This window comes from Scomber japonicus, chromosome 16, assembly GCF_027409825.1.
Source record: "Scomber japonicus isolate fScoJap1 chromosome 16, fScoJap1.pri, whole genome shotgun sequence".
NCBI lineage: Eukaryota > Metazoa > Chordata > Actinopteri > Scombriformes > Scombridae > Scomber > Scomber japonicus.
In genome coordinates this window covers 8220483-8239941 of record NC_070593.1, presented here as the reverse complement: position 1 = coordinate 8239941, position 19459 = coordinate 8220483, and the positions used below count along the sequence as shown (strand labels likewise).

Here is a 19459-nt window from a genome sequence, read left to right as displayed (position 1 = left end):
AATGAAGAGGCGTTTTTCATCCAGTCTGAACGCAGCCTGATTGTTTAGTTTGTTAGTTAGATGTTACAGGTTGGTCCATTTTTAAATGGATAGTAACATTTAGTAAGTTCAGGCTTTTCAGGGCTGTAACTAATTAACTGAATAAATGTTTAATCTAAAATATTTAAGAAAGAACTCCTTCCACTAGGGCTGAGCGATTTTAAAGAAATATCTAATTAAGATTATTTTGACTGATATTGCAATTGCCATATGATATAATGATCATTTTTACATCATTATTCTCCTTTTCACTACACATTAAAATCATTACGGTGTGATCTTTGTTCTCTACCAAACAAAGATATTTTGATAACGTCTCTGCAGCGCAATAATACTTAATACTAAATGGTATTTTGACACACATGTTGCCTTTAACAAATATTGCGCCGTATTGCAATGTCAATAAAATTTCAATGAATTATTCAGCCCTAGAAGCCACCAGAGTAACCTCATATAACCCAAAGATACTGAATTTACGTCATATAACCGAAAAGATTTGAGAAGCTAGAACAAAAATACTTTTCGTTACCAAGTGATCTGTTATTAATATTATTGTTAATTACTTTCTCTGCTGATCAAATACTCAGTTAATTGTCTAACTCATGGTTCCTGCCAGGCTGCTGTGGATCAAACATTGACCAGTACGTTTGTTTCCTGGTGGATTTTTCGTCTCTGTGACTCCTGGTTTTCCCTCGTCCTGCTCCTGTTGGCCGAGCTCCAGCCTCTGTGTGTGTGTGTGTGTGTAGTGTGTGTGTGTAGTGTGTGTGTGTTCGTGCAGTGTGATCCTGCTGCTGCTGCCTCCTCGTACACGCACATCAATACCTCTCAGTCTGCTGCTATGATCTCGTCTCCCCGGGGGCTTCGCTCTGTGTGGGTAGAGAACAGAGGAGAGAGGAGGAGGTGGTGGTGGTGAGATGGAGGGGGGGAAAGTGAGAGTGAGCAAGAGAGTAAGAGAGCGAGCGAGCGTTGGGACTTCCTGTATGTTAGCCTTTCTCTTCTTAATGGAGCTGACCCATGAAACTGAACACCTTAACATTGCACGGGAGGATGTGCATGAAAGCTCACATATGATCAGAGATATTCCTTTCATTTTAATATCTTCCATACATTCATGGGTAGCAGAGTTTGAGCTTACAGTTAAGTTTCATGACTAAAAGAATGTTTTGTGATTAATCGACCAGCCAGTTGTTTTAACGTCTGATTGACCGTCCAAAACCTAAAGGTGCCTAATTCACATTTAGGGGCCACTGACAATATATAACGAGACAATATAGGTGAATTTATCTACTTTGAGAAATCTTTCGGCACACTTTTGGACTGCAACAATCATTTTCATTATTGATGAATCTGCATTTTATTCTCTTGATTAATTGTTTCTCTCTGAAAAATGTCAGAAAAGTAAGAAGATATTTGGTTTCAGGCTGCAACAAGCAGTTCATTTTATTATCATATTATCAATCAATACATCAAAAAATGTCCGTCAAGGCATTTTAAGTTCAAGGTGTCGACTGTAGGCCTGTCACGATAACTCCTGTTATTGGACGATATATTGTCTGAGAAAGAATTGCGATAAATGATATTATCGTCATTTATATCAGTGGTATAAAATGATAATAGTATAATAATGTAAAGTGGGGCAGGGGGATGGCATTGGAGAGTTATTTACCTTTTTTAATTCCATATAAGCGGCTTTGCTCATTTCTCACACAAAATGATCCTTTATTGTCATTTAAAGATCATTTTATACCACTGATATAAGGATAACCTTTACTGTCATGGAAGATTTGATCATGGAAGAATTTCTGTTAATTCCCCAGTCGAATATTTGATTGATGGCTCAGTCCTTACAGCGCTACGATTAACTAACACAGAGCTATAAAAACACCTTTGACATTTTCAGTTTGGTACAAATTCAAAGTAATGATAGGATGTTTTGAATTCACCTGCACTGCTCCTTTTAAAACGGAAAAAAAATGCATGTTTTTTTTCCTTCTGTGCCGCCCTCGCTGCCCTCTCATCTTTGTTGTGAGTGCTTTTTAAATTCAGGAGTTGCCTTGTTGTTTTTTCCACTCCTTTGCTTTCACTTGGCTCGCTCCTTACGTTTACTTTAGTGTCCGCCACCAACTATATTAGACCATGTTACATCAATCACCCATTAGGATCGAGTTGCAGTGGTACTGTAAATACTCTGAGCCGCAGTCATACCTGCACATGGCTCCGCTCTGCTTTCAGTCCTCAGTTTACATGTTTGTCCTCATCAAACAGAACCAACAGATTCAAAGCTTATGTCAGCTCGTAAAGCGTCGTTACAGTCGGTCAGATGCATTTTTTAAACTACTCTACATCAAAGTGATCCACAGTTTTCTAACCAAGCAGGTAGAGCTGCAACTAATGTTTTCATTATCAATTAGTCTGCTGATGATTGTCTCAATTTGGTCTTTAAAAATGCTCATCACATCCAGTCCAAAGTGACTTATTTTATATGTCTAGTTTTGTCCAACCAGCAATCCAGAAACCAAAAATATTCAGTTCAATTATCTTTAGAAGACAAATAAAGCCTATTCACTGATTATCAAACTGTTTCTTATCTTACAAGATGAAGAAAACACCAGAATGTATTCCCATTGTAGGAGCTGGAATCTCTGATATTTGGGTGTTTTTACATCAAAAAAACGTTATCTAGTGAGTAATGTATCAAGTGACTAATTGATAAACTGACTAATAGTTTCAACTTTACTAACAGGAAAAAAACACTTATCTTCATACGGGGCTCAATTGTGTTGCTGTTGATCTCATGTGTTACCTCATAGCATGTCACAGTTAAGGTTTCACTGTACCTGAATCTACTTTCTGTTACGTTCTCATTCAGATTACATTCAGTTTTTGTGTATTCTTTTGCTCGCTCCCGTCCCCTAACCATCCTGACATTGTCGGCAACAGACAGCACTTGTTGGATGTGGGCCCCTCTAGAAATGGGCCAACTATTCTGTGAATGGAGTCAGGGGAAACCCCCGTAGTTTCAGTGTGGTGACTCACAACTCCTGGTGTCCTGTGGAATTTGGTCAAGTGCCTATTTGCGGTCGAGAGGATATATATCTCACAACCTACTTCTGCTTTGATATGCAGTGTTTTTGTGTGGTGTTTTTTTTCCAAGTGCAGTTTATACTTGCGGCTTATTTATAACTCTTAGGTCTTGTGAGTGTGCATCAAAACAGAAATGACGTACAGAAACGTAAACGAGGCCAAGTTGTGGCTTCAGATTTTCCAGCTCCTCTTGTTTTAGAAAAAAAAAGCATCTGAATGTAGTTAATGAAAGAACCGAGGCTTTTTTATATATATATATATATATATATATATATATATATATATATATATATACCCCCACCACCTCCTCCCCTCTCTTCTCTTCTTCCCCTCCAATAATGATAATTTCACCCTCCTGTCTTCTTCTGTGATTTATCATCTAGCTCGTACTCGGAGGGGACATCCTGCCACGCCGCTGCATCTCTGTTAAGTCAGAGCACAAGAATGCATGAAGCCCGGTCTGCGCTGACCTTTTAACTCTTCTCTCACATTCCTTAATCCGGGGGCAATAGTTTGTCATCATAACGCCCCACTTTACTATATGCCAGGGTAATTCCATCACTCGCATGTGAACAGGCTCGGCTTTTGTGAGCGGGAGAGTAAATGTGAATCTCTCTCTCTGTCTGTCTCTCTTTCTCTCGATCCACCTCTCCTCTCGTTCTCTCCCACAGCCTCTCTTTTTTTTCTTTTTTCTTTTTCTTTTTTTTTTCCTCCCCCTCTAGTCGTCTGCTGCTTTGGGTGCTATAATAGTATCTCAACTGACAGCATTCCTGCAAGAGGGCACGGCCCACATGACGACAACTTTTTGGGAGTTTGGAGGGTGGTTAAGGGGAGGGAGGAGGTGGAGGAGGGAGGGAGGGAAGGAGGGAGGGAGGGTGTTCCTCTCTTTCCACTCCTAGACCTGATAAAGCCACACCTTCTCTGCTGTCTGCGTCTTAAACCACTCCTCCTCCTCCTTCTTCTGTCAGGCCGGTTCCTCCCTCACTAGTTAAATTCATGTCTTTTTCTGCTTTTTATTTTTACAGAGAAGTTTATTGACAGGCTGTTTTTAAAAGCACCTCACAGCTTCATTTGAGGCTGAATACTCACACGGATGCAGCGATTAGTCGATTAATGGAGAAATTCACTGACAAAAAAAATAATCTGTAACTATTTTTTAAACTGAAACTTAATTTTTTTTTGGCTGGTTTCAGCATCTTAAATGTAAATATGTTCTTCTTTTTTGTAAGATATGATAGTAAAAGTGAATATCTTAAGGTTTTGCTCTACGAAGACAGTTTGATTTGCTAGTTGCCGCTTCTCAAATGTCAAAATTTTATGCTTCTTCTGTGTCATAAATGACAATAAACTAAATATCCTTTGATTTTGGACTTTTGAGCCAATAAAACAAGACATTTGAAGACGTTACCGTGAGCTCCGAGAAATTAAAACGGGAAGTTGACGAATTTTGCATATTGTAGCCCAAAAATGACAAATCTTTTATGCATGTTACTGCAGGCCAAACATTTCATGTGTTTCACATTTCAAGATAATTTTTTTGGTTTCCCCACAGCCTTTTGTTCCATTCATTTCATTTCAATGTGGTTTAAAGAAAATAGAACATTCAGACTTTGTTGAAAGGAAGAAATTCATTCATTGTGAATATTTATCTGCTTTAAATTATTTTATTTGTTAGTCAAATATTTTTATTGTCACATCATGGGAGTGGGGTTGCAAGCAGACGCTGTTTTTTGAGAAATCTGCCTTGGTTGTGCTTTAAAAAGACAAAATTAACATCCGAGAGACTTCAGTCAGTCAGCTACCAAAAAAAACATTCACAAATGAAATGATAAGCAAACTTGGAAGTAGTGAAAAGGAGAATCTGGTTAATTCATTTTTTTGCTGTTTAAAAGTCGACTTGACGTTTGAGCTTCCTTGAAAGCAACAAAAAAGATCAATTTTTTAAAATAGTCCTTAATTAAAACAAAAAAACCAGACACAGCTCCATGGTTACTGTGATAAATAACTTGAATCAAGCGTGTTTTATGTCCCTGTAAGATGATACTCTTGTGAAGGAAACTAGTGGCCTGAACTTGCTGTCTTGACGTCATTTAAGGACTTGGTCATAACTTCGGTGTATCATACCAGGTGTTAATGCTCAGTTTCACCTATTGCACAGTTTCAGTTGACATCCTGTTAGCTACGTGTGAAAAAAGTGTTTTTCTTTTTCTTCAGGGTAATTCCCACCGTCTTCTTTATTTATATTTTTTATTTATAGCTCGTTATTACCAGCTTGTTGTGTTTGTCACTCATTTCTTTTCTTTTTTTGTCTTTGAACTTTCAGGTACAGAAGCAGGTCCATCCAAACCTCATGGCGAAGGAGGACGCCCTCCAGTACATCGAGGAGCTGATCCTGCAGCTGCTCAACATGCTGTGTGTGGCCCAGCCTCGCTCCGTGCAGGACGTAGAGGCAAGTCTCCGCTCAGCCCTCGTATCTCTGCACTATTATCACCCAGATTGTCTTTTTTTTGTCTCTCCTCTCCTAAATAAATACCTCTGTGTGATGCAGTCATCTTAATGCTTTCCGATTTATTCATCAGGAGCGTGTCCAGAAAACGTTTCCCCACCCAATTGATAAATGGGCGATTGCTGACGCCCAGTCAGCTATTGAGAAACGCAAGAGGAGAAACCCTTTACTTCTCCCTGTGGACAAGATACATCCGCTGCTAAAGGTAAAGACTCCCGAAACAGCCTCCACCAAAGATATGAAGTTCTACATTCTTATAAGACGTAGTCAGCTCCAAAGGGGAGTGCCAGAAAGTTACGGCGAATGCTGGGAAATACTTGTTATCCAATTTAGTAAACAGTTTTGGCAGCTTGGTTCAGACTAATTTAATTACCATGAGCTTAACCGATCCTCCATGCAGGTTCAGATAGACATCAGGAAAGATTTTGCTGCTGTTTGTCTCCACTTATAACAAACAAATATGTTGTTGTCCCCCATTTTCTTCTCAACAGGAGGTTTTGGGCTATAAAGTCGACTACCACGTCTCCTTGTACATCGTGGCTGTTCTTGAATACATATCAGCAGACATACTGAAGCTGGCGGGCAACTATGTCGGCAACATTCGGCACTATGAAATCAGCCAGCAGGACATCAAGGTGTCTATGTGCGCGGACAAGGTGAGTTAACAGCTGACAATCATTCATATCAGCCCAGTTTAATAGAAGCAGGGTGTAAAAACTAAAACATCACGAGGGTGGAAGGAATAGTTTGTGATTTTCTGCTGTTTTCTAGGTGTTGATGGACATGTTTGACCAGGAGGACGAAATGGGCTTAATTGGTTTAATGATGCAGTGCACAGAGGAGCCGTTGTCCTTGGCGGAGCTCACATACGACGACCTGGTGAGGCTCGAAATCGCAGAGGAGCGTCAGTACCTGCGCGACCTTGACCTCATCATCAAAGTGTTCCGCCGTCACTTCCTAAGCAACCCCAAAACCTTCACGACTCAGGTGAGAAAAGACTCGGGGAGGGAAATTAATTACAACGCTTTCAGAAGTACAATATTGTTGGAGTTTGATCAGACAGCTCGTGCTCACGTAAACATACTGCAGAATAAATTATTAAATTCTTGAAATACAGTAAACTACAGTAGAGTAAACTAATTTCTCAATCAGTCAACTAATTGTTTGCTTTATAAGTTGTCAGAAGATAAAGAAAAATGCCAAGCTAACATCTTTTAAAGTGTTCAATTCAAAGATATTCAGTTTATTTTGACATTTTGTCCCATCTACTGAAAAACTTACAGTGAGCTTGAAGAAGTGTATTTCTCTCCTCTGTGGAAAGGCTGAGGTGAAACAGGAGCTGTGGTCAGCTTACTCTAAAGCCAGCTTATAAACAAACAGTCAAAGTTTCTAACTCAACTTAATTACAAAGCAATTTCAGCCAAATCCAACATAAGAACATTTAAAGATTACAGTCCTCAACTTTGTAATCGGCTAACTGCTAATCAGCATCAGCGAGCAAAAAACCCCACACAGAATTCAAGTTTTTTTTTTATTTTAATAAACCTCAGTAAGACAGAGAGAGACCGCTTTCACTTTCTCTCAATGTGGTGCCAAGTTCCTCTTAAATCATCTGTGATTAAAGACAGCCAATATGTCCATGAATGATTTATAAAAACAAAGGCTCCAACAGATTCGTGCCACCTCCAGAGGCACCACCCATACTCCTCTGACCCATCCAGTTAACGAACATTCATATCTGTCTCACGGCGGTTAACCAAAAAACACAGATTACTAATTACATCGTGTCGTGTAATACGGCGTCCCGAGCCCTCCACAACGTATGAGTCGCGGCAGGGAGCCCGAACGGTGGCTCCATGCGTCGAGAAGAAGCAGTGAATGGAAAGTTGAGTTTAATGGGCTGCTGTGGCTTTGCATATTTTGGGTTGGGTAATTTGTGGTATCATTTGGGTGAGGAAGATAAAACCTTTTGTGAGGCCCAGAGGAATGCAGAACATGTAATTATGTTGAGACAGGAACAACATCTGCAGCCCTCGCCAAAATAACCTCAATTATGTATGTTGAAACACGGTATAATCCGAAATTACTGTAGGGGGGGGATGTCAAAAAAACTGTTACGGTCAAATAATGACAGGACTGGACTTTCTATTCAAACTTTAGCAGTCAATAATCACTCAGGGCTATTTTTGGGGATGTGCTTTCTCATCTGCTTGACTAATGATTTCCTCTGGCGAATTGAGACAGTTGTTGTTGTTTTTAGTAAATTCTCAACACTATTTTTTTTTTTAGCATTTATTTATCCAAGGGAGGTTTTACTGAGACTCGTATGTTTAAACACATTCAGTGTGTTTACATGCACGCAAGTAACCTGATTACTGTCGGTTTTCCGTGGTATCCGTGATTTCTTAAACGTCATTTACAGAAAAATTTTGTGTTTGGGGATCAAGGTTTATGGGAAACTTGCTGAATAGAGCTTCTTTTTTTCTTTTTTTTTTTTACAGGAAAAACATTAATTCTTGGCCATGTATACACTTTAACCAGGTTTCTAATGGGATTTTTGCATGAGTAAGACTTTAGAGAGGAAAAATATCTCTGTGGTAGCAGAGTGGTGCCATGAAAAGAGAGATCTTCTTTTCTTCTTTTCTTCTGCCATCCAAAAAAATTAAACTCAGACTTTAGAGACTCAAACTGAAACTGAAACTCAAATAAAAAAAGTGTTAAATAAAATGTGTAACATAGCAGAGCCTCATCTCTCACTCTGCTCTCGGTCCGACTCGAGACTGAAACGCTAAATACCGACCAGCTGCATTAAAGTTTTTAGAGCAATCAATCAGGTAATCGCAGCATCACCTGTGCATGTACATGTAGACACAATAGATCTTTAATCACCTTTAAGTCACCTTTCAGCACATTTTTATTTACAACTTTAAACATGAATGAGGCATAATTATTCTAAGGACTCAGACACAAACCTCGCTCTTTACCTGCTACATGCTAAAACCATTTTAAGTCCTATCTATTGTTAGTGAACGTGTATTTCACCGCACCCGCCACTCTCTCTCCCCCAGCGACTGATATCAGCCACCATCAGTTTTATTATTATCTGCTTTTAGCGACTATACATTTGTTTTTTTTTAGTGACACGACAGCAAACAGCCACTTTCTCTCTATCTCAGGGACTGATAGTGACCGCACCAATAATGCACCAACTCTCTATTATTTATTATTATGTGATTAAGCGAGTGCACAATTTGTCTTCTTAGTGATTTTTAATGACTTGAGTCTTGTTTCGTTGTACATGTTGAACTGTGGAGAATGGTACTGTGTGTCTGCTTCTGAACTGTGTAAGCCCTGAACAGTCTTTTCACAGCCGCCCAGTAAAGCTCGTTTTGTTAATGATGGCTCCTGTGTTGTCTTGCAGGATGTGGAGTTGATCTTCAGTAACATCCTGGACATCCACGAGCTGACGGTGAAGCTGCTCGGACTGATCGAGGACGCCGTGGAGATGACCGCTGACGGCAGCCCTCATCCGCTGGTGGGCAGCTGCTTCGAGGATCTAGCAGAGGTACGTAGCGTTTCTTGCAAAACAGCCTCGTCTCTACATAAGGATAAAAATAGAGATTGACAACGAATGTAAACAATTAAACATGTGCTTGGTTACTCCCTTGTTTTTCACAGCGGCTGAATTTAACACCTCAGAGCTGCTGCACAGTAGCATCGCACCCCCGAGCTAACACTCTGCAGGCTCACATAGATTTTCAACCACACCTTTTTTAGGGGAAGCAATAATACATGTGTAACAATGAAAATAGTTATCTATCTGAGTGGGTTTTCCCAAAATATAAACATAGAAACATTTGAAATAAACAAGAATTGTGTATACCTTCAGTAGATAAGGCACTTCTTCAAAAATATGTGGTCAGATTTTATCAGACAGATGATGTTGCACCTTTTGTGTGCAGAACTTTGAAAGGGAAACTGCATCTGCCCTGTTTCTGTTAGCAGATCACTACCAAAACATACGAGTATCTAGCATGTGACATACTGTGTCCTCATTGTCAGTGAATTAATACTGTCGATGACAAAGGTGTAAAACATTAAATCATTCTCTTCGTGCCTCTAGGAGCAGGCGTTTGACCCCTACGAGGTCCTGTCTCAGGATATCCTCAGCAGGGACTTCCACGAGCACTTCGGCAACCTGATGACACGACCGACTGCTGGCCTCTACTTCCAGGTAAGATGTTACAAATCGACCTCAGGGACGTTTGATCGGTAGCTTGTTGTTTGACACAGGGGTTCGGTCGCATCTCCGAAAGAGGAAAATCAGGTATGAGAAGTTGATTTGATAACTTCTAGGTCATTTGAGCTTGTTTAAGATGTATAAAAAGAGAGGCGAAAACAATGGAAGCCAGTAGATTGCAATCTAAAAAGCATGAGGTCTTCAGGAAGAATCGGAGGTGAGAGCGGAGAGCGCCTTGGTAGTCGAGTGGTTACTGCACATGCCACATAATGGCAGCATCCCTGGTTCGATTCCAGCAAGGAACCTTTGCTGCACGTCATTCCTCTCTCTCTCTCTCTCTCTCTCTCTCTCTCTCTCTCCATGTTTCCTGTCGGCCTCTACGCCAATTACCTTCAAATAAAGGCCAAAAATGCCCTAAATAAATAATTAATAATAAGTAATATAGTATTTTTGTTAATACTTTTGTTACCTGTTGAGCTAAAGTTTGTGACATGAGCTTCTACTTCAACTGATTCATTTATAGCCACAATATTTCCTACTCCAGTCTTTCCTGTCATTCTCAGACGTAAACCTGTCTTATAAACCACAAAATGCCATAAAAAGAAAAAAGAAAAAAAAAAGTTGTTTGTTTTTAATATGAAGGTACAAGTAGGTCACTTGTGTGTTTACACCAAGCAAACAGCGTTTCATTATTTGTTCCTGTTTCTCTTTGAAGTTAACCTGGGTGCCTCGTTGAATTCCTCCCGATATCGTTTGAGGGCATGTCGTGACATATTCGGCGTCCTGTGTACAGTTTATTCACTGCTGCCGCATTGTTTTATTTGGACATTCCTCACAAGAATAGCATTGAATTATGCTCAACGGGGTGCAGTTTGGCAGCCTTTGAAGATGAAATATTTTCTTGTGTTTTCTCAGGCCAAGGACCAACGAGTCTGACTGCTCACATAAAGCAACATCAGAACTCTAAACCCACAGCAGTGTATTTACAGTATCGTCAAGGTTTTCTCCACCAAACTGGATTTGAAGTTTTTTAATAATTGATCTCCTTGTGGACGCTCTGTGCATCTTCCTTGTCAGAAACAGTGCTGCTGACTGACTTGTACTTCAGCTTGAGGCCTCGCTGTGTTTACCCTCAAACCACCAGTTTAACCCCAGTTATATCAACACCACTGGCACTGTCCTCTGATTACCCACACCCAGAGTTTATTTTCATACCCTCATTGTATGAGTGAGGAAAAGGGCACAGGAGTTAAAAATAAAGGCCCTTATTGATAGCAACACTGTATTCATTTAAAACAATAACAAAATGCTATTTTACTTAAAGACCAACGCTATATATAACATGGAGAAGGCACATTTGTCTCCATACGCTTGTCTTTGAGTAGAACAAATTATTAATTCATTTATTTTTCACATAATCAAACACTGGATGTGTACAACTGATGGATAGATATAAAAAAAAACACCAAAAAAAATCAAGAAAATTAATGAAAATATAGCATCTGTTTTTACACAATCTGAAATTAATTGTAGTAACAATCATATTTTAATATTCAAACAAGTTGAGTAGTTAATTTGTAATATTTATCTTGTTTTGGCAAGTTGTGAGCTAATTACTTTCATTATCGATTCACCTGCTAATGGTTTTCTTGATTAATTGCTTTCTCAATTAAATGTTACAAGTGTTTATGCATCAAGTCTTTAAATATATATAAAAATATGGTTGACTTGAAAAGAAAACAAACAATCTTAAAGCTCTTTATGAATTTTTGTCTGAAGACAGAAAAAAATCATTAATAAAGTGAATAGAAGTGACGGTCAATAAAATGTCAGACAACAATGAAAAATTGCCATTAATAGCTTCAAACAGTCTGAAACTCAAAGGTAGTCGCTTTACTATCATAGAAAACGGAGAAAAACAGCAAATATTCACATTTAAGAAGCTGGAACCAGATCATTTATCATTTTTGTTCATTATGTTGCTTTTCTTTGTTGTGCTGCGCTGTGTGTGTGAGCTCAGAGGTGTGTGTGCTGAACGTCAGCCGTCCCAGGGGCAGATGGTGTAATGGTGTCTCTCTCTCTCTCTCTACCAGCCTCCCATCTGAAACCCCCCACCACCATCCAGCCCCTCACCACACACACACACACACACACACACACACACCTTCCACCCCTTTTTATCAAACTGCTGCTGCCCCGTTTCTGCTCAGGGAGGTAATCTTATTTTACAACCTCTGACCTGCTGCCTCGTCATCTCTCCTCCTTTTTGAACATCACATGAACACTTTTATCCTCAGCACCTGCTACAAATGCCCACCTATCCGAGAGTTGGCCGTATTATTCGTGCCTCTCTTCTACCTCTTCAGCTTTTCTTTTTTTTCTGTCTCTTTGCATGTGCTTCATCTTTCTCACTCCATCCTTCTTGACTTCCTCCCCTCCCTCCCTTCCTCCCCGCTCTCTGTCAGATAGATGTGTCTGTCGAGCACTCAGCCCCTGCACTCTGCAGCGTCTGGTATTGTGGGTAAATTACATCGCCTTTTAAAAATAGAACAGGCAGCCACACTGCGGGCCATTTTTCTCCTGGGGAGGAGGAGGAGAGAGAGAGAGAGAGAGAGAGAGAGAGAGAGAGAGAGTGTGTGTGTCTGTCTGTGTGTCTGTCTGTGTGTGTGTGTGTGTGTGTGTGTGTGTGTGTGTCTGCGTGTGTGTCTGTGTATGTGTCTGTGTATGTGTATGTGTGTAGGGTGGGGGTGGGGGGGGTTTGGCCCAAGGCGCATTTCATGTTGAAAATAAGCTGTGAATTAAGACGGCAAAAGACCACGACATGGGTTCAAGCAGTCCTGTACCTCTCTGTGAAATGGGAACAGGTTGTTCTCGTAGTCATTCTGCACCCTTATCCCTGCTGCACCGTGTTTTATGTTTCAGCTGCTGCCACAATAATGATCATGATGATGACGATGTGACTGATGATGAAAGAAAAAACAATATGTGGTGGTGGGAGCGTTACTCGGTAAAAACAACCAAACTTTAAATCAACTTTACCTGCCCAAATCAAATAACCCGTCACACGTCACATCGATGCAGTGATACGTGGAGCTCAAGTAATACTAGATGTTTAAGTCAAATACTGATACTGATCTCGTGGGCCCAACCAACTGGAGTTTTGGGACTGATGCCAATACCAATATTAGGGAGTAAAAAAATATCTATCAATATCTACATCCATTGCATGTCTTTGTCACAAACGTTTGAAAACCATATTTGAGGGATCATTATGAAAAAATGTGAGTTTATACAAATGCAGGATAAATACATGAACTCGCTTGTGACAAAGATATGTAATAGAGGCTGTGATATTTTACAGTTGAACACATTTTAACTAACAAAATGAATAAAAAAAGCAGAACAAAAAACATGCATATATTAAAAAATGGTCACATACACATAAAATGCTGCCTATACAAATTTTTTTTTTTAAAGAAAAAAGATATTATACAACATATTCACTGATATTGATACATCTGTCAATATTGGCCAATATATGGGTTCGGCTCTATTGATATCGTTGTGAGGATACCTCAAATCTGGTTGTTCCACAGCTGTGACAAAGATATTTTACATTTCAGCTATAATATTTAAGTAAATATAAGATAATAAGTCAAATTTGAACTTTAAATGTCACAGAATATGAGACGTTACGAAAAATAACTGCTTTATAAAGACAAAAACACAACAAAAGAAAAAATAAAGGGTCAAATATAAATCTCTAAAACAGCAACGTACTGCTCTTATCTTTTTGTCCAACACTCAATAAAGAGCCAAAACTGACACCTGTGAGAGGAAAACAATATATTAGTCAGGTTCCAGTTTGTTGAAAGGATTAAATGACGGGAATCCTCCAGTAATCCCAGCAGGTTTGTCAACTTCAGACGTTGTAAAAACCATAATAACGCAACAGAAACCAGCTTAGAACAAGCAAAACAGCCACAAGATGCGTCATGGTTACGAGATTACTAACGTTTATGTTCTTTACCACTCACCAACATTTTTATAATTTGACATTTTGGGACATTTGCTTAATATCGATGCCACTCTCTTGATATCTGTCTGTTTTTAAATAGAAAGATTAAATATAAAGAGTCCTGGCTCTGTGTGAAGCTTGTTTTAAATAATATAAAGCGTAAAAACATCAATTTGTGGTTTTTACCAGAGTTTACGTGTATGTGAGAAGCTATTATAAATCTTTTTATGTAACTCTCAAGCAAGAAAGCTCATTTAATTTTCTTTAGAGCGCTTTTCAAGTTGCTTAAAGACATTTTACACAAGTTAAAAAAAAGATGCTAGATATCTAAAAATACACTGAAGGCACATTGATGAGTCATAAATGTGTTTGGAGAGTGAGTTTTAAGAAGTAGGGAGCGATGTGGAGAAAGCTCTGTCACCTCTAATTCAGCGCTTGTCCCTAAAATATAAACTAAAGAACATTAAACACAGATCTGTCTAAAATGAAATGATTACTGATTTACATAGACTGTAGTTGTATTATAAACTTGCTGATTTTGCATTTTAGAAACACAGTTAATTACAACGTGCTTGAAACCGGAGCCTTTAATCAGTTCGTCAAGTGACTGAAAATGAATCGGCGAGAGAGAGAGAGAGGGAAAATTGGTTTATTTGAACATTTATGAAATAAAAGTCAGAGAAAAATAGTAAAATAAAAATAAAACGTGTGGGTGAGGTAGAAAGAGATAATGCATGAACAAAAATATGATTTACTGAAAGAATATTACATACAAGCAATGCAAAATATAATAAAGGAAAACAGCAAAGAATTAGAAGTTATTACAAAAAAATATTAAAATGAACTAATTTTTTTTTTGGTCATTTTTGGGTTTGCGGAGACAAAAGAAGATATTTTAGTTTGTATCTTGAACAATCACCATTTTTTCTACTATTTTCTGACATTTTATTGACTGATTTACTAATTGATTAAATAAAGGAAAACTGCAAAGAATTTATTACACAAAATATTAAAATAAACAAATTTCTTTAGTCTTTTAGTGAGCTGAACATTTTTGGGTCGTGGACTGTTCACGGAGACAAAATAAGATATTTTAGTTTGTATCTTGAGCAATCACCATTTTATTGACCGATTTACTAATTGATTAATCGAGAACATAATCTGCAGTTGAATCGAGCACTATTTGGGAAAAAATGTATATTATAAGGAACTCTTGATTAGTTATACCAAACCAAGTAGAGCTGCAACAATCAGTCAAAGTCACAATCTTCTGCTTCCAGACACTTAAATGAATATAATATGAATATTTCCTGGTACTTTTAATCCTCTGATAGTAAAGCGGATATCTTTGGGTTGTGATGTATGCATCAGGGTAAGACAAGACATTTGAGGATGCAGCTTGAGCTAAGACCTAACAAATAATCCACAGATGAATCGATACTGAAAATAATAATTAGTTGCAGCCGTAAAAGCCAAACCAGATCTAAATGTTCAGCCTGAAGGATGCCGACATATTAAAATCTAAACTTAGTTCATTGTTCCTCGGGTGTCCATCAGTGTGCATCTTTCTTTTCCAGCACACAGACCCTCCTCCACTCCCTCTACCCCCCACCCCCCCCCCCCACCCCGATCTTCTCCTCTCCACGCAGACAGTGTGGCCGCTGCTGTGGAGTCTGAGTACGAGCGTATTGATTCTGAGTCGTCTATCAGGGGAACGGGAGATTTAAATGGATACTATGACGGCCCCCTCTCCGGTTACCCTGCAGCCTTACTCGGTCAACCGCTTCTCCCTCATTGCCTGCATCCATCATTCGTCACCCTCGAGCCTCGCGTCTGATCTAATCCGGACTCATTTATACACTGAAACACACACATCTGAGTGTCCTCGTCTTCGCAGCTCTCTTCTCTTTCTCTCATTTGTGTGAATTTTAGCAGCATTTTGACTGTAAAGAGCATCCCCCCCCCCCCCCCCCCCATCTGTTAATTTTAAAGTCTGTCACATATTTCTTTAGTTATCATCATTGGTGCCTGTCAGTTTTGATCACATTTTACTCGTTCGCACTTAATGACATGTGAATAAAACCAGATGCATCTTTACAGCGGCTTGCAAAGAACACAAACAGCCTCAGACGGGTTTAAACACACCCACTCATCAAAACCACTTATTTAGAAGTGAAAATGAAAGCTAAAGTAAAAAGTTTGGTGTAAACTGGTATGTTCTTCTTTTTTAAATGTGGTTTCTGTCCGGATTTTGCTTTGTTTGTTTTTTTAGCTTCTAGGATTAGAAAGAAAATTCTCTTTAAATAAATCCCAATTCTACTGTAGTCTGGATTTCTTCTGAAATTTGTGAGTGGGAATCTTCTCCTGAATGAGTTTCTCACAGCCTCGATCACACGCTAGTTTGTTTAAATCTGTTCATGATGTCTTTACTCTCATGTTTCACTAACACTTCTTATTTGTGTCTCTGTCTCTCCAGTCAGTCGCAGAAGGCTTCAAAGAAGCAGTCCAGTATGTCCTCCCACAGCTGATGATGGTCCCAGTGTATCACTGTATACACTACTTTGAGCTACTTCAGGTGCGTCCCGACACACAGGAACCGTTCTGATCAAGGATGGCTTCAACTTCTCTTAAAGAATTATTGCATTGTTCCTTCTCTACTGGTTTCTTATTGCTTTTATTGATTTCAACCCTGAGTAATGATAAATATTGTAGTTTGACACATTTCAGATCCAACTTATTATGGTTTCAAAGTGTTGGTTAGATGTATCTAGTTGTTTGCCATCAGCTATATCTTTAAAAAAACAAACTCACTTTATGACAACACAAGGACAACACACATAAATCCACATTTCTATAAGTGCCAAGCCAGCTAATTTTCAGCTGCACCCCTTTGGCAAGATGTTCTGAAACCAGTCTACCAAATCTCACTTTAAGCCCCAGTTAAGCTACATGTTTTAAAGAGCCTGATTTATAACTGTATTGTATCTATTTCTGTAACTTGTTGCCACCATTACTGCTCTCTGTCTCACATGGCCATAACGAACAGGGTCAAAATAACCTTGATGGGCTCTGATGGTAAAAATTTAACGGGTCTGGAATTAGTGCCGCTTTTCTCTTTTCTCTCTCCTTTAACGCGGCAGACATTGAGACTTGTCATAGCAGTAAAAGCGCAGATGTATCTCATAATATTAACGACAGCTCAGTTCCAGTAAACCACGTAAATGCAACACGGTTATTATTATTAATTGCACTGGTGAAATTGTCTTCACATACTGTTATGAATTATAGCGACATGTCTGATGTGGATTTTCTGCGATTTTACAGCAACTTCAGGAGCGCAGTCAAGACCAAGATGACAGAGAGTGTCTGAAACAGGCGATCACAGCGCTGCTCAACCTTCAGAGTAGCGTGGAGCGCATATACTCCAAGTACCTGCCTCGGCGTAAACCTGGGTAAGTCTCCGCTGGTGTTAATGATAAAATATTTAGTGTGTTGTTCTGTCAACATGTTAGTGACCAAAGGGCAGTAATGGATTTGAATATGCTGCATTTGCATCTCAACAAAGCAGTTCTTAGTCAAACATTTGCGCTACAAGCCCGCTGGCAGACATAATTAATTGTGCGGTACCAGCATGCAGCATCCAGCAGCTGCAGCGACCCAGACGACCTGCATGTATTTGTTTAGTATCAACATTTCTGTGGCTCAGTTTTTGTTGACACAACGCTTCACTTCTCCCTCACAGTGAGCCGGTTTACCGCCTGTACAGCAGACAGATTCGTAGCAAACAGCTAGCCATCAAACGCATGAACGAAATCCAGAAGAGCATCGACGGCTGGGAGGGGAGGGACATCGGCCAGTGCTGCAGCGAGTTCATCCTGGAGGGGCCGCTTTTACGAGCAGGCGCCAAGCACGAGCGACACAACTTCCTGTTCGACGGCCTGATGATCAGCTGCAAGGCCAATCAGAGTTCGCGGTTGCCGGGGTCGGGCAGCGGGGCAGAGTACCGCCTGAAGGAGAAGTTCGTGCTTAGGAAGACCCGCATCGTGGACCGCGAGGACTCGGCGGAGCAGCGGCACGCCTTTGAACTGATGGGCAAAGAAGAAAACTGCGCAGTTTTCTGTGCACGGACAGCAGAGGAGAAATCGTCGTGGATGGCGGCGCTGGTGACTCTGCAGTATCGCTCCACTTTGGATCGCATGTTAGACACAGTGTTGGAGCACGAGGAAGAGGCGCATCCTCTAAGACTGCCCTCCCCGGAAGTTTACCGCTTCGCTGTGCAGGACTCTGAGGAGAATATAGTTTTTGAGGACAAAGTGCAGAGCAAAACAGGCATCCCCATCATTAAAGCCGGCACGGTGGGCAAACTCATAGAGAGGCTCACCTACCACATGTATGCTGGTAAGACGCTGACATTTAAGATCGATTTGCAGTGATTCATTTTGACTTTTTTCCCCTCATTATCTAAACTGTTTCTTCTTTTTTGTAGATCCTAACTTTGTGCGCACGTTTCTCACCACATACCGATCATTCTGCAAACCACCGGAGCTTCTCAACCTCCTCATAGACAGGTACGCTTTTCATTCGTCATCGTCACCTGGACATTTTTAAGACAAATATATATCAGTGATGTGTTATTACATATCATGTCTGCTCCCCTCCAGGATTGAGATCCCTGAGCCAGAACCGAGTGAGGATGACCTACGTGCTCTCATGAACGGCGAGCAGGTGATGTCAGTCGAGCTCCAGAGGTTCCGCAAGGAGTACGTGCAACCAGTCCAACTCAGGTACGACACCAGTCCTTCGACAACCGAACCTGGCTCTCAAAAGACAAAGAACAGCATCTGCACAGACAGTAAAAACTGAGGACAGTAACACAGTACAAAAAAAAGAAATCATTGTACATAATCACACTATCGAAAGGAAAACCTTTTGAAGAAGTTTGCACAGAAGTGGTTATCCCTGAGTTTGCATTTGTATAGCACCTTTTTAGTAAAAACATTTAGAAATGTCCATGTCAGTGAATTAGTGAAGCATCACTAAAATAACGTAGAACAGGTTCAGAAAACTTCTCCTTTTAAACCGCCACAAAGGATTTTGTGTCTCTTGTCCGCCTCCTGTTGTTGTTTTGGCTCTTTTAAACTCTCCTGTTAAGGCCTGAATGTTCTCACTGGACCACAGAATTACTTTTGTATTACACTTTGTCTCCTTATAAGGAGCAACACAGTCAAGAATAGTCCTGTAAGTACCATTTAAAAACTATGAGCTCCTCGGTGTTGGACTGCAGTGCTGCTGTAGTTACGGGCAGCTGCAATAAATAAAAACCTCTAAAAGTTTAGTCACAGACGCAGTTCAAACACAGCCTGAAGAGGTATCAGCTCTGTGGTCACTATACTGTATGACAACTGCAGTTACTTTTAGTAACAGCAGAAGATGACATTAAGTCAGTGTTGCATCACCTAACATGAACAAAAAACCTTTTTAAGGATAAATTGGGACATTTTTGATCAAAGGAATTTGTCCTTCAGCTTGGGTGGTCTGTAGTTTAATAAACGAGTAATCTTGTCTCCATGTT

At 39.9% G+C, this 19459-nt stretch overlaps 1 protein-coding gene across 1 annotated transcript in view; it reads left to right on the top strand.

Moving 5' to 3' along the window:
* The window catches only part of sos2 (son of sevenless homolog 2 (Drosophila)), a 37211-nt gene that overhangs the window by 9790 nt on the left and 7962 nt on the right, over nt 1–19459 (top strand). Inside the window, exons 2-12 of the mRNA XM_053335283.1 lie at nt 5447–5572; nt 5703–5834; nt 6121–6285; nt 6401–6616; nt 9051–9194; nt 9753–9863; nt 16364–16462; nt 17212–17339; nt 17630–18285; nt 18374–18455; nt 18549–18671. Of these exons, the coding sequence (XP_053191258.1) occupies nt 5447–5572; nt 5703–5834; nt 6121–6285; nt 6401–6616; nt 9051–9194; nt 9753–9863; nt 16364–16462; nt 17212–17339; nt 17630–18285; nt 18374–18455; nt 18549–18671 (1982 nt within the window). The remainder of the gene's footprint in view (nt 1–5446; nt 5573–5702; nt 5835–6120; nt 6286–6400; nt 6617–9050; nt 9195–9752; nt 9864–16363; nt 16463–17211; nt 17340–17629; nt 18286–18373; nt 18456–18548; nt 18672–19459) is intronic.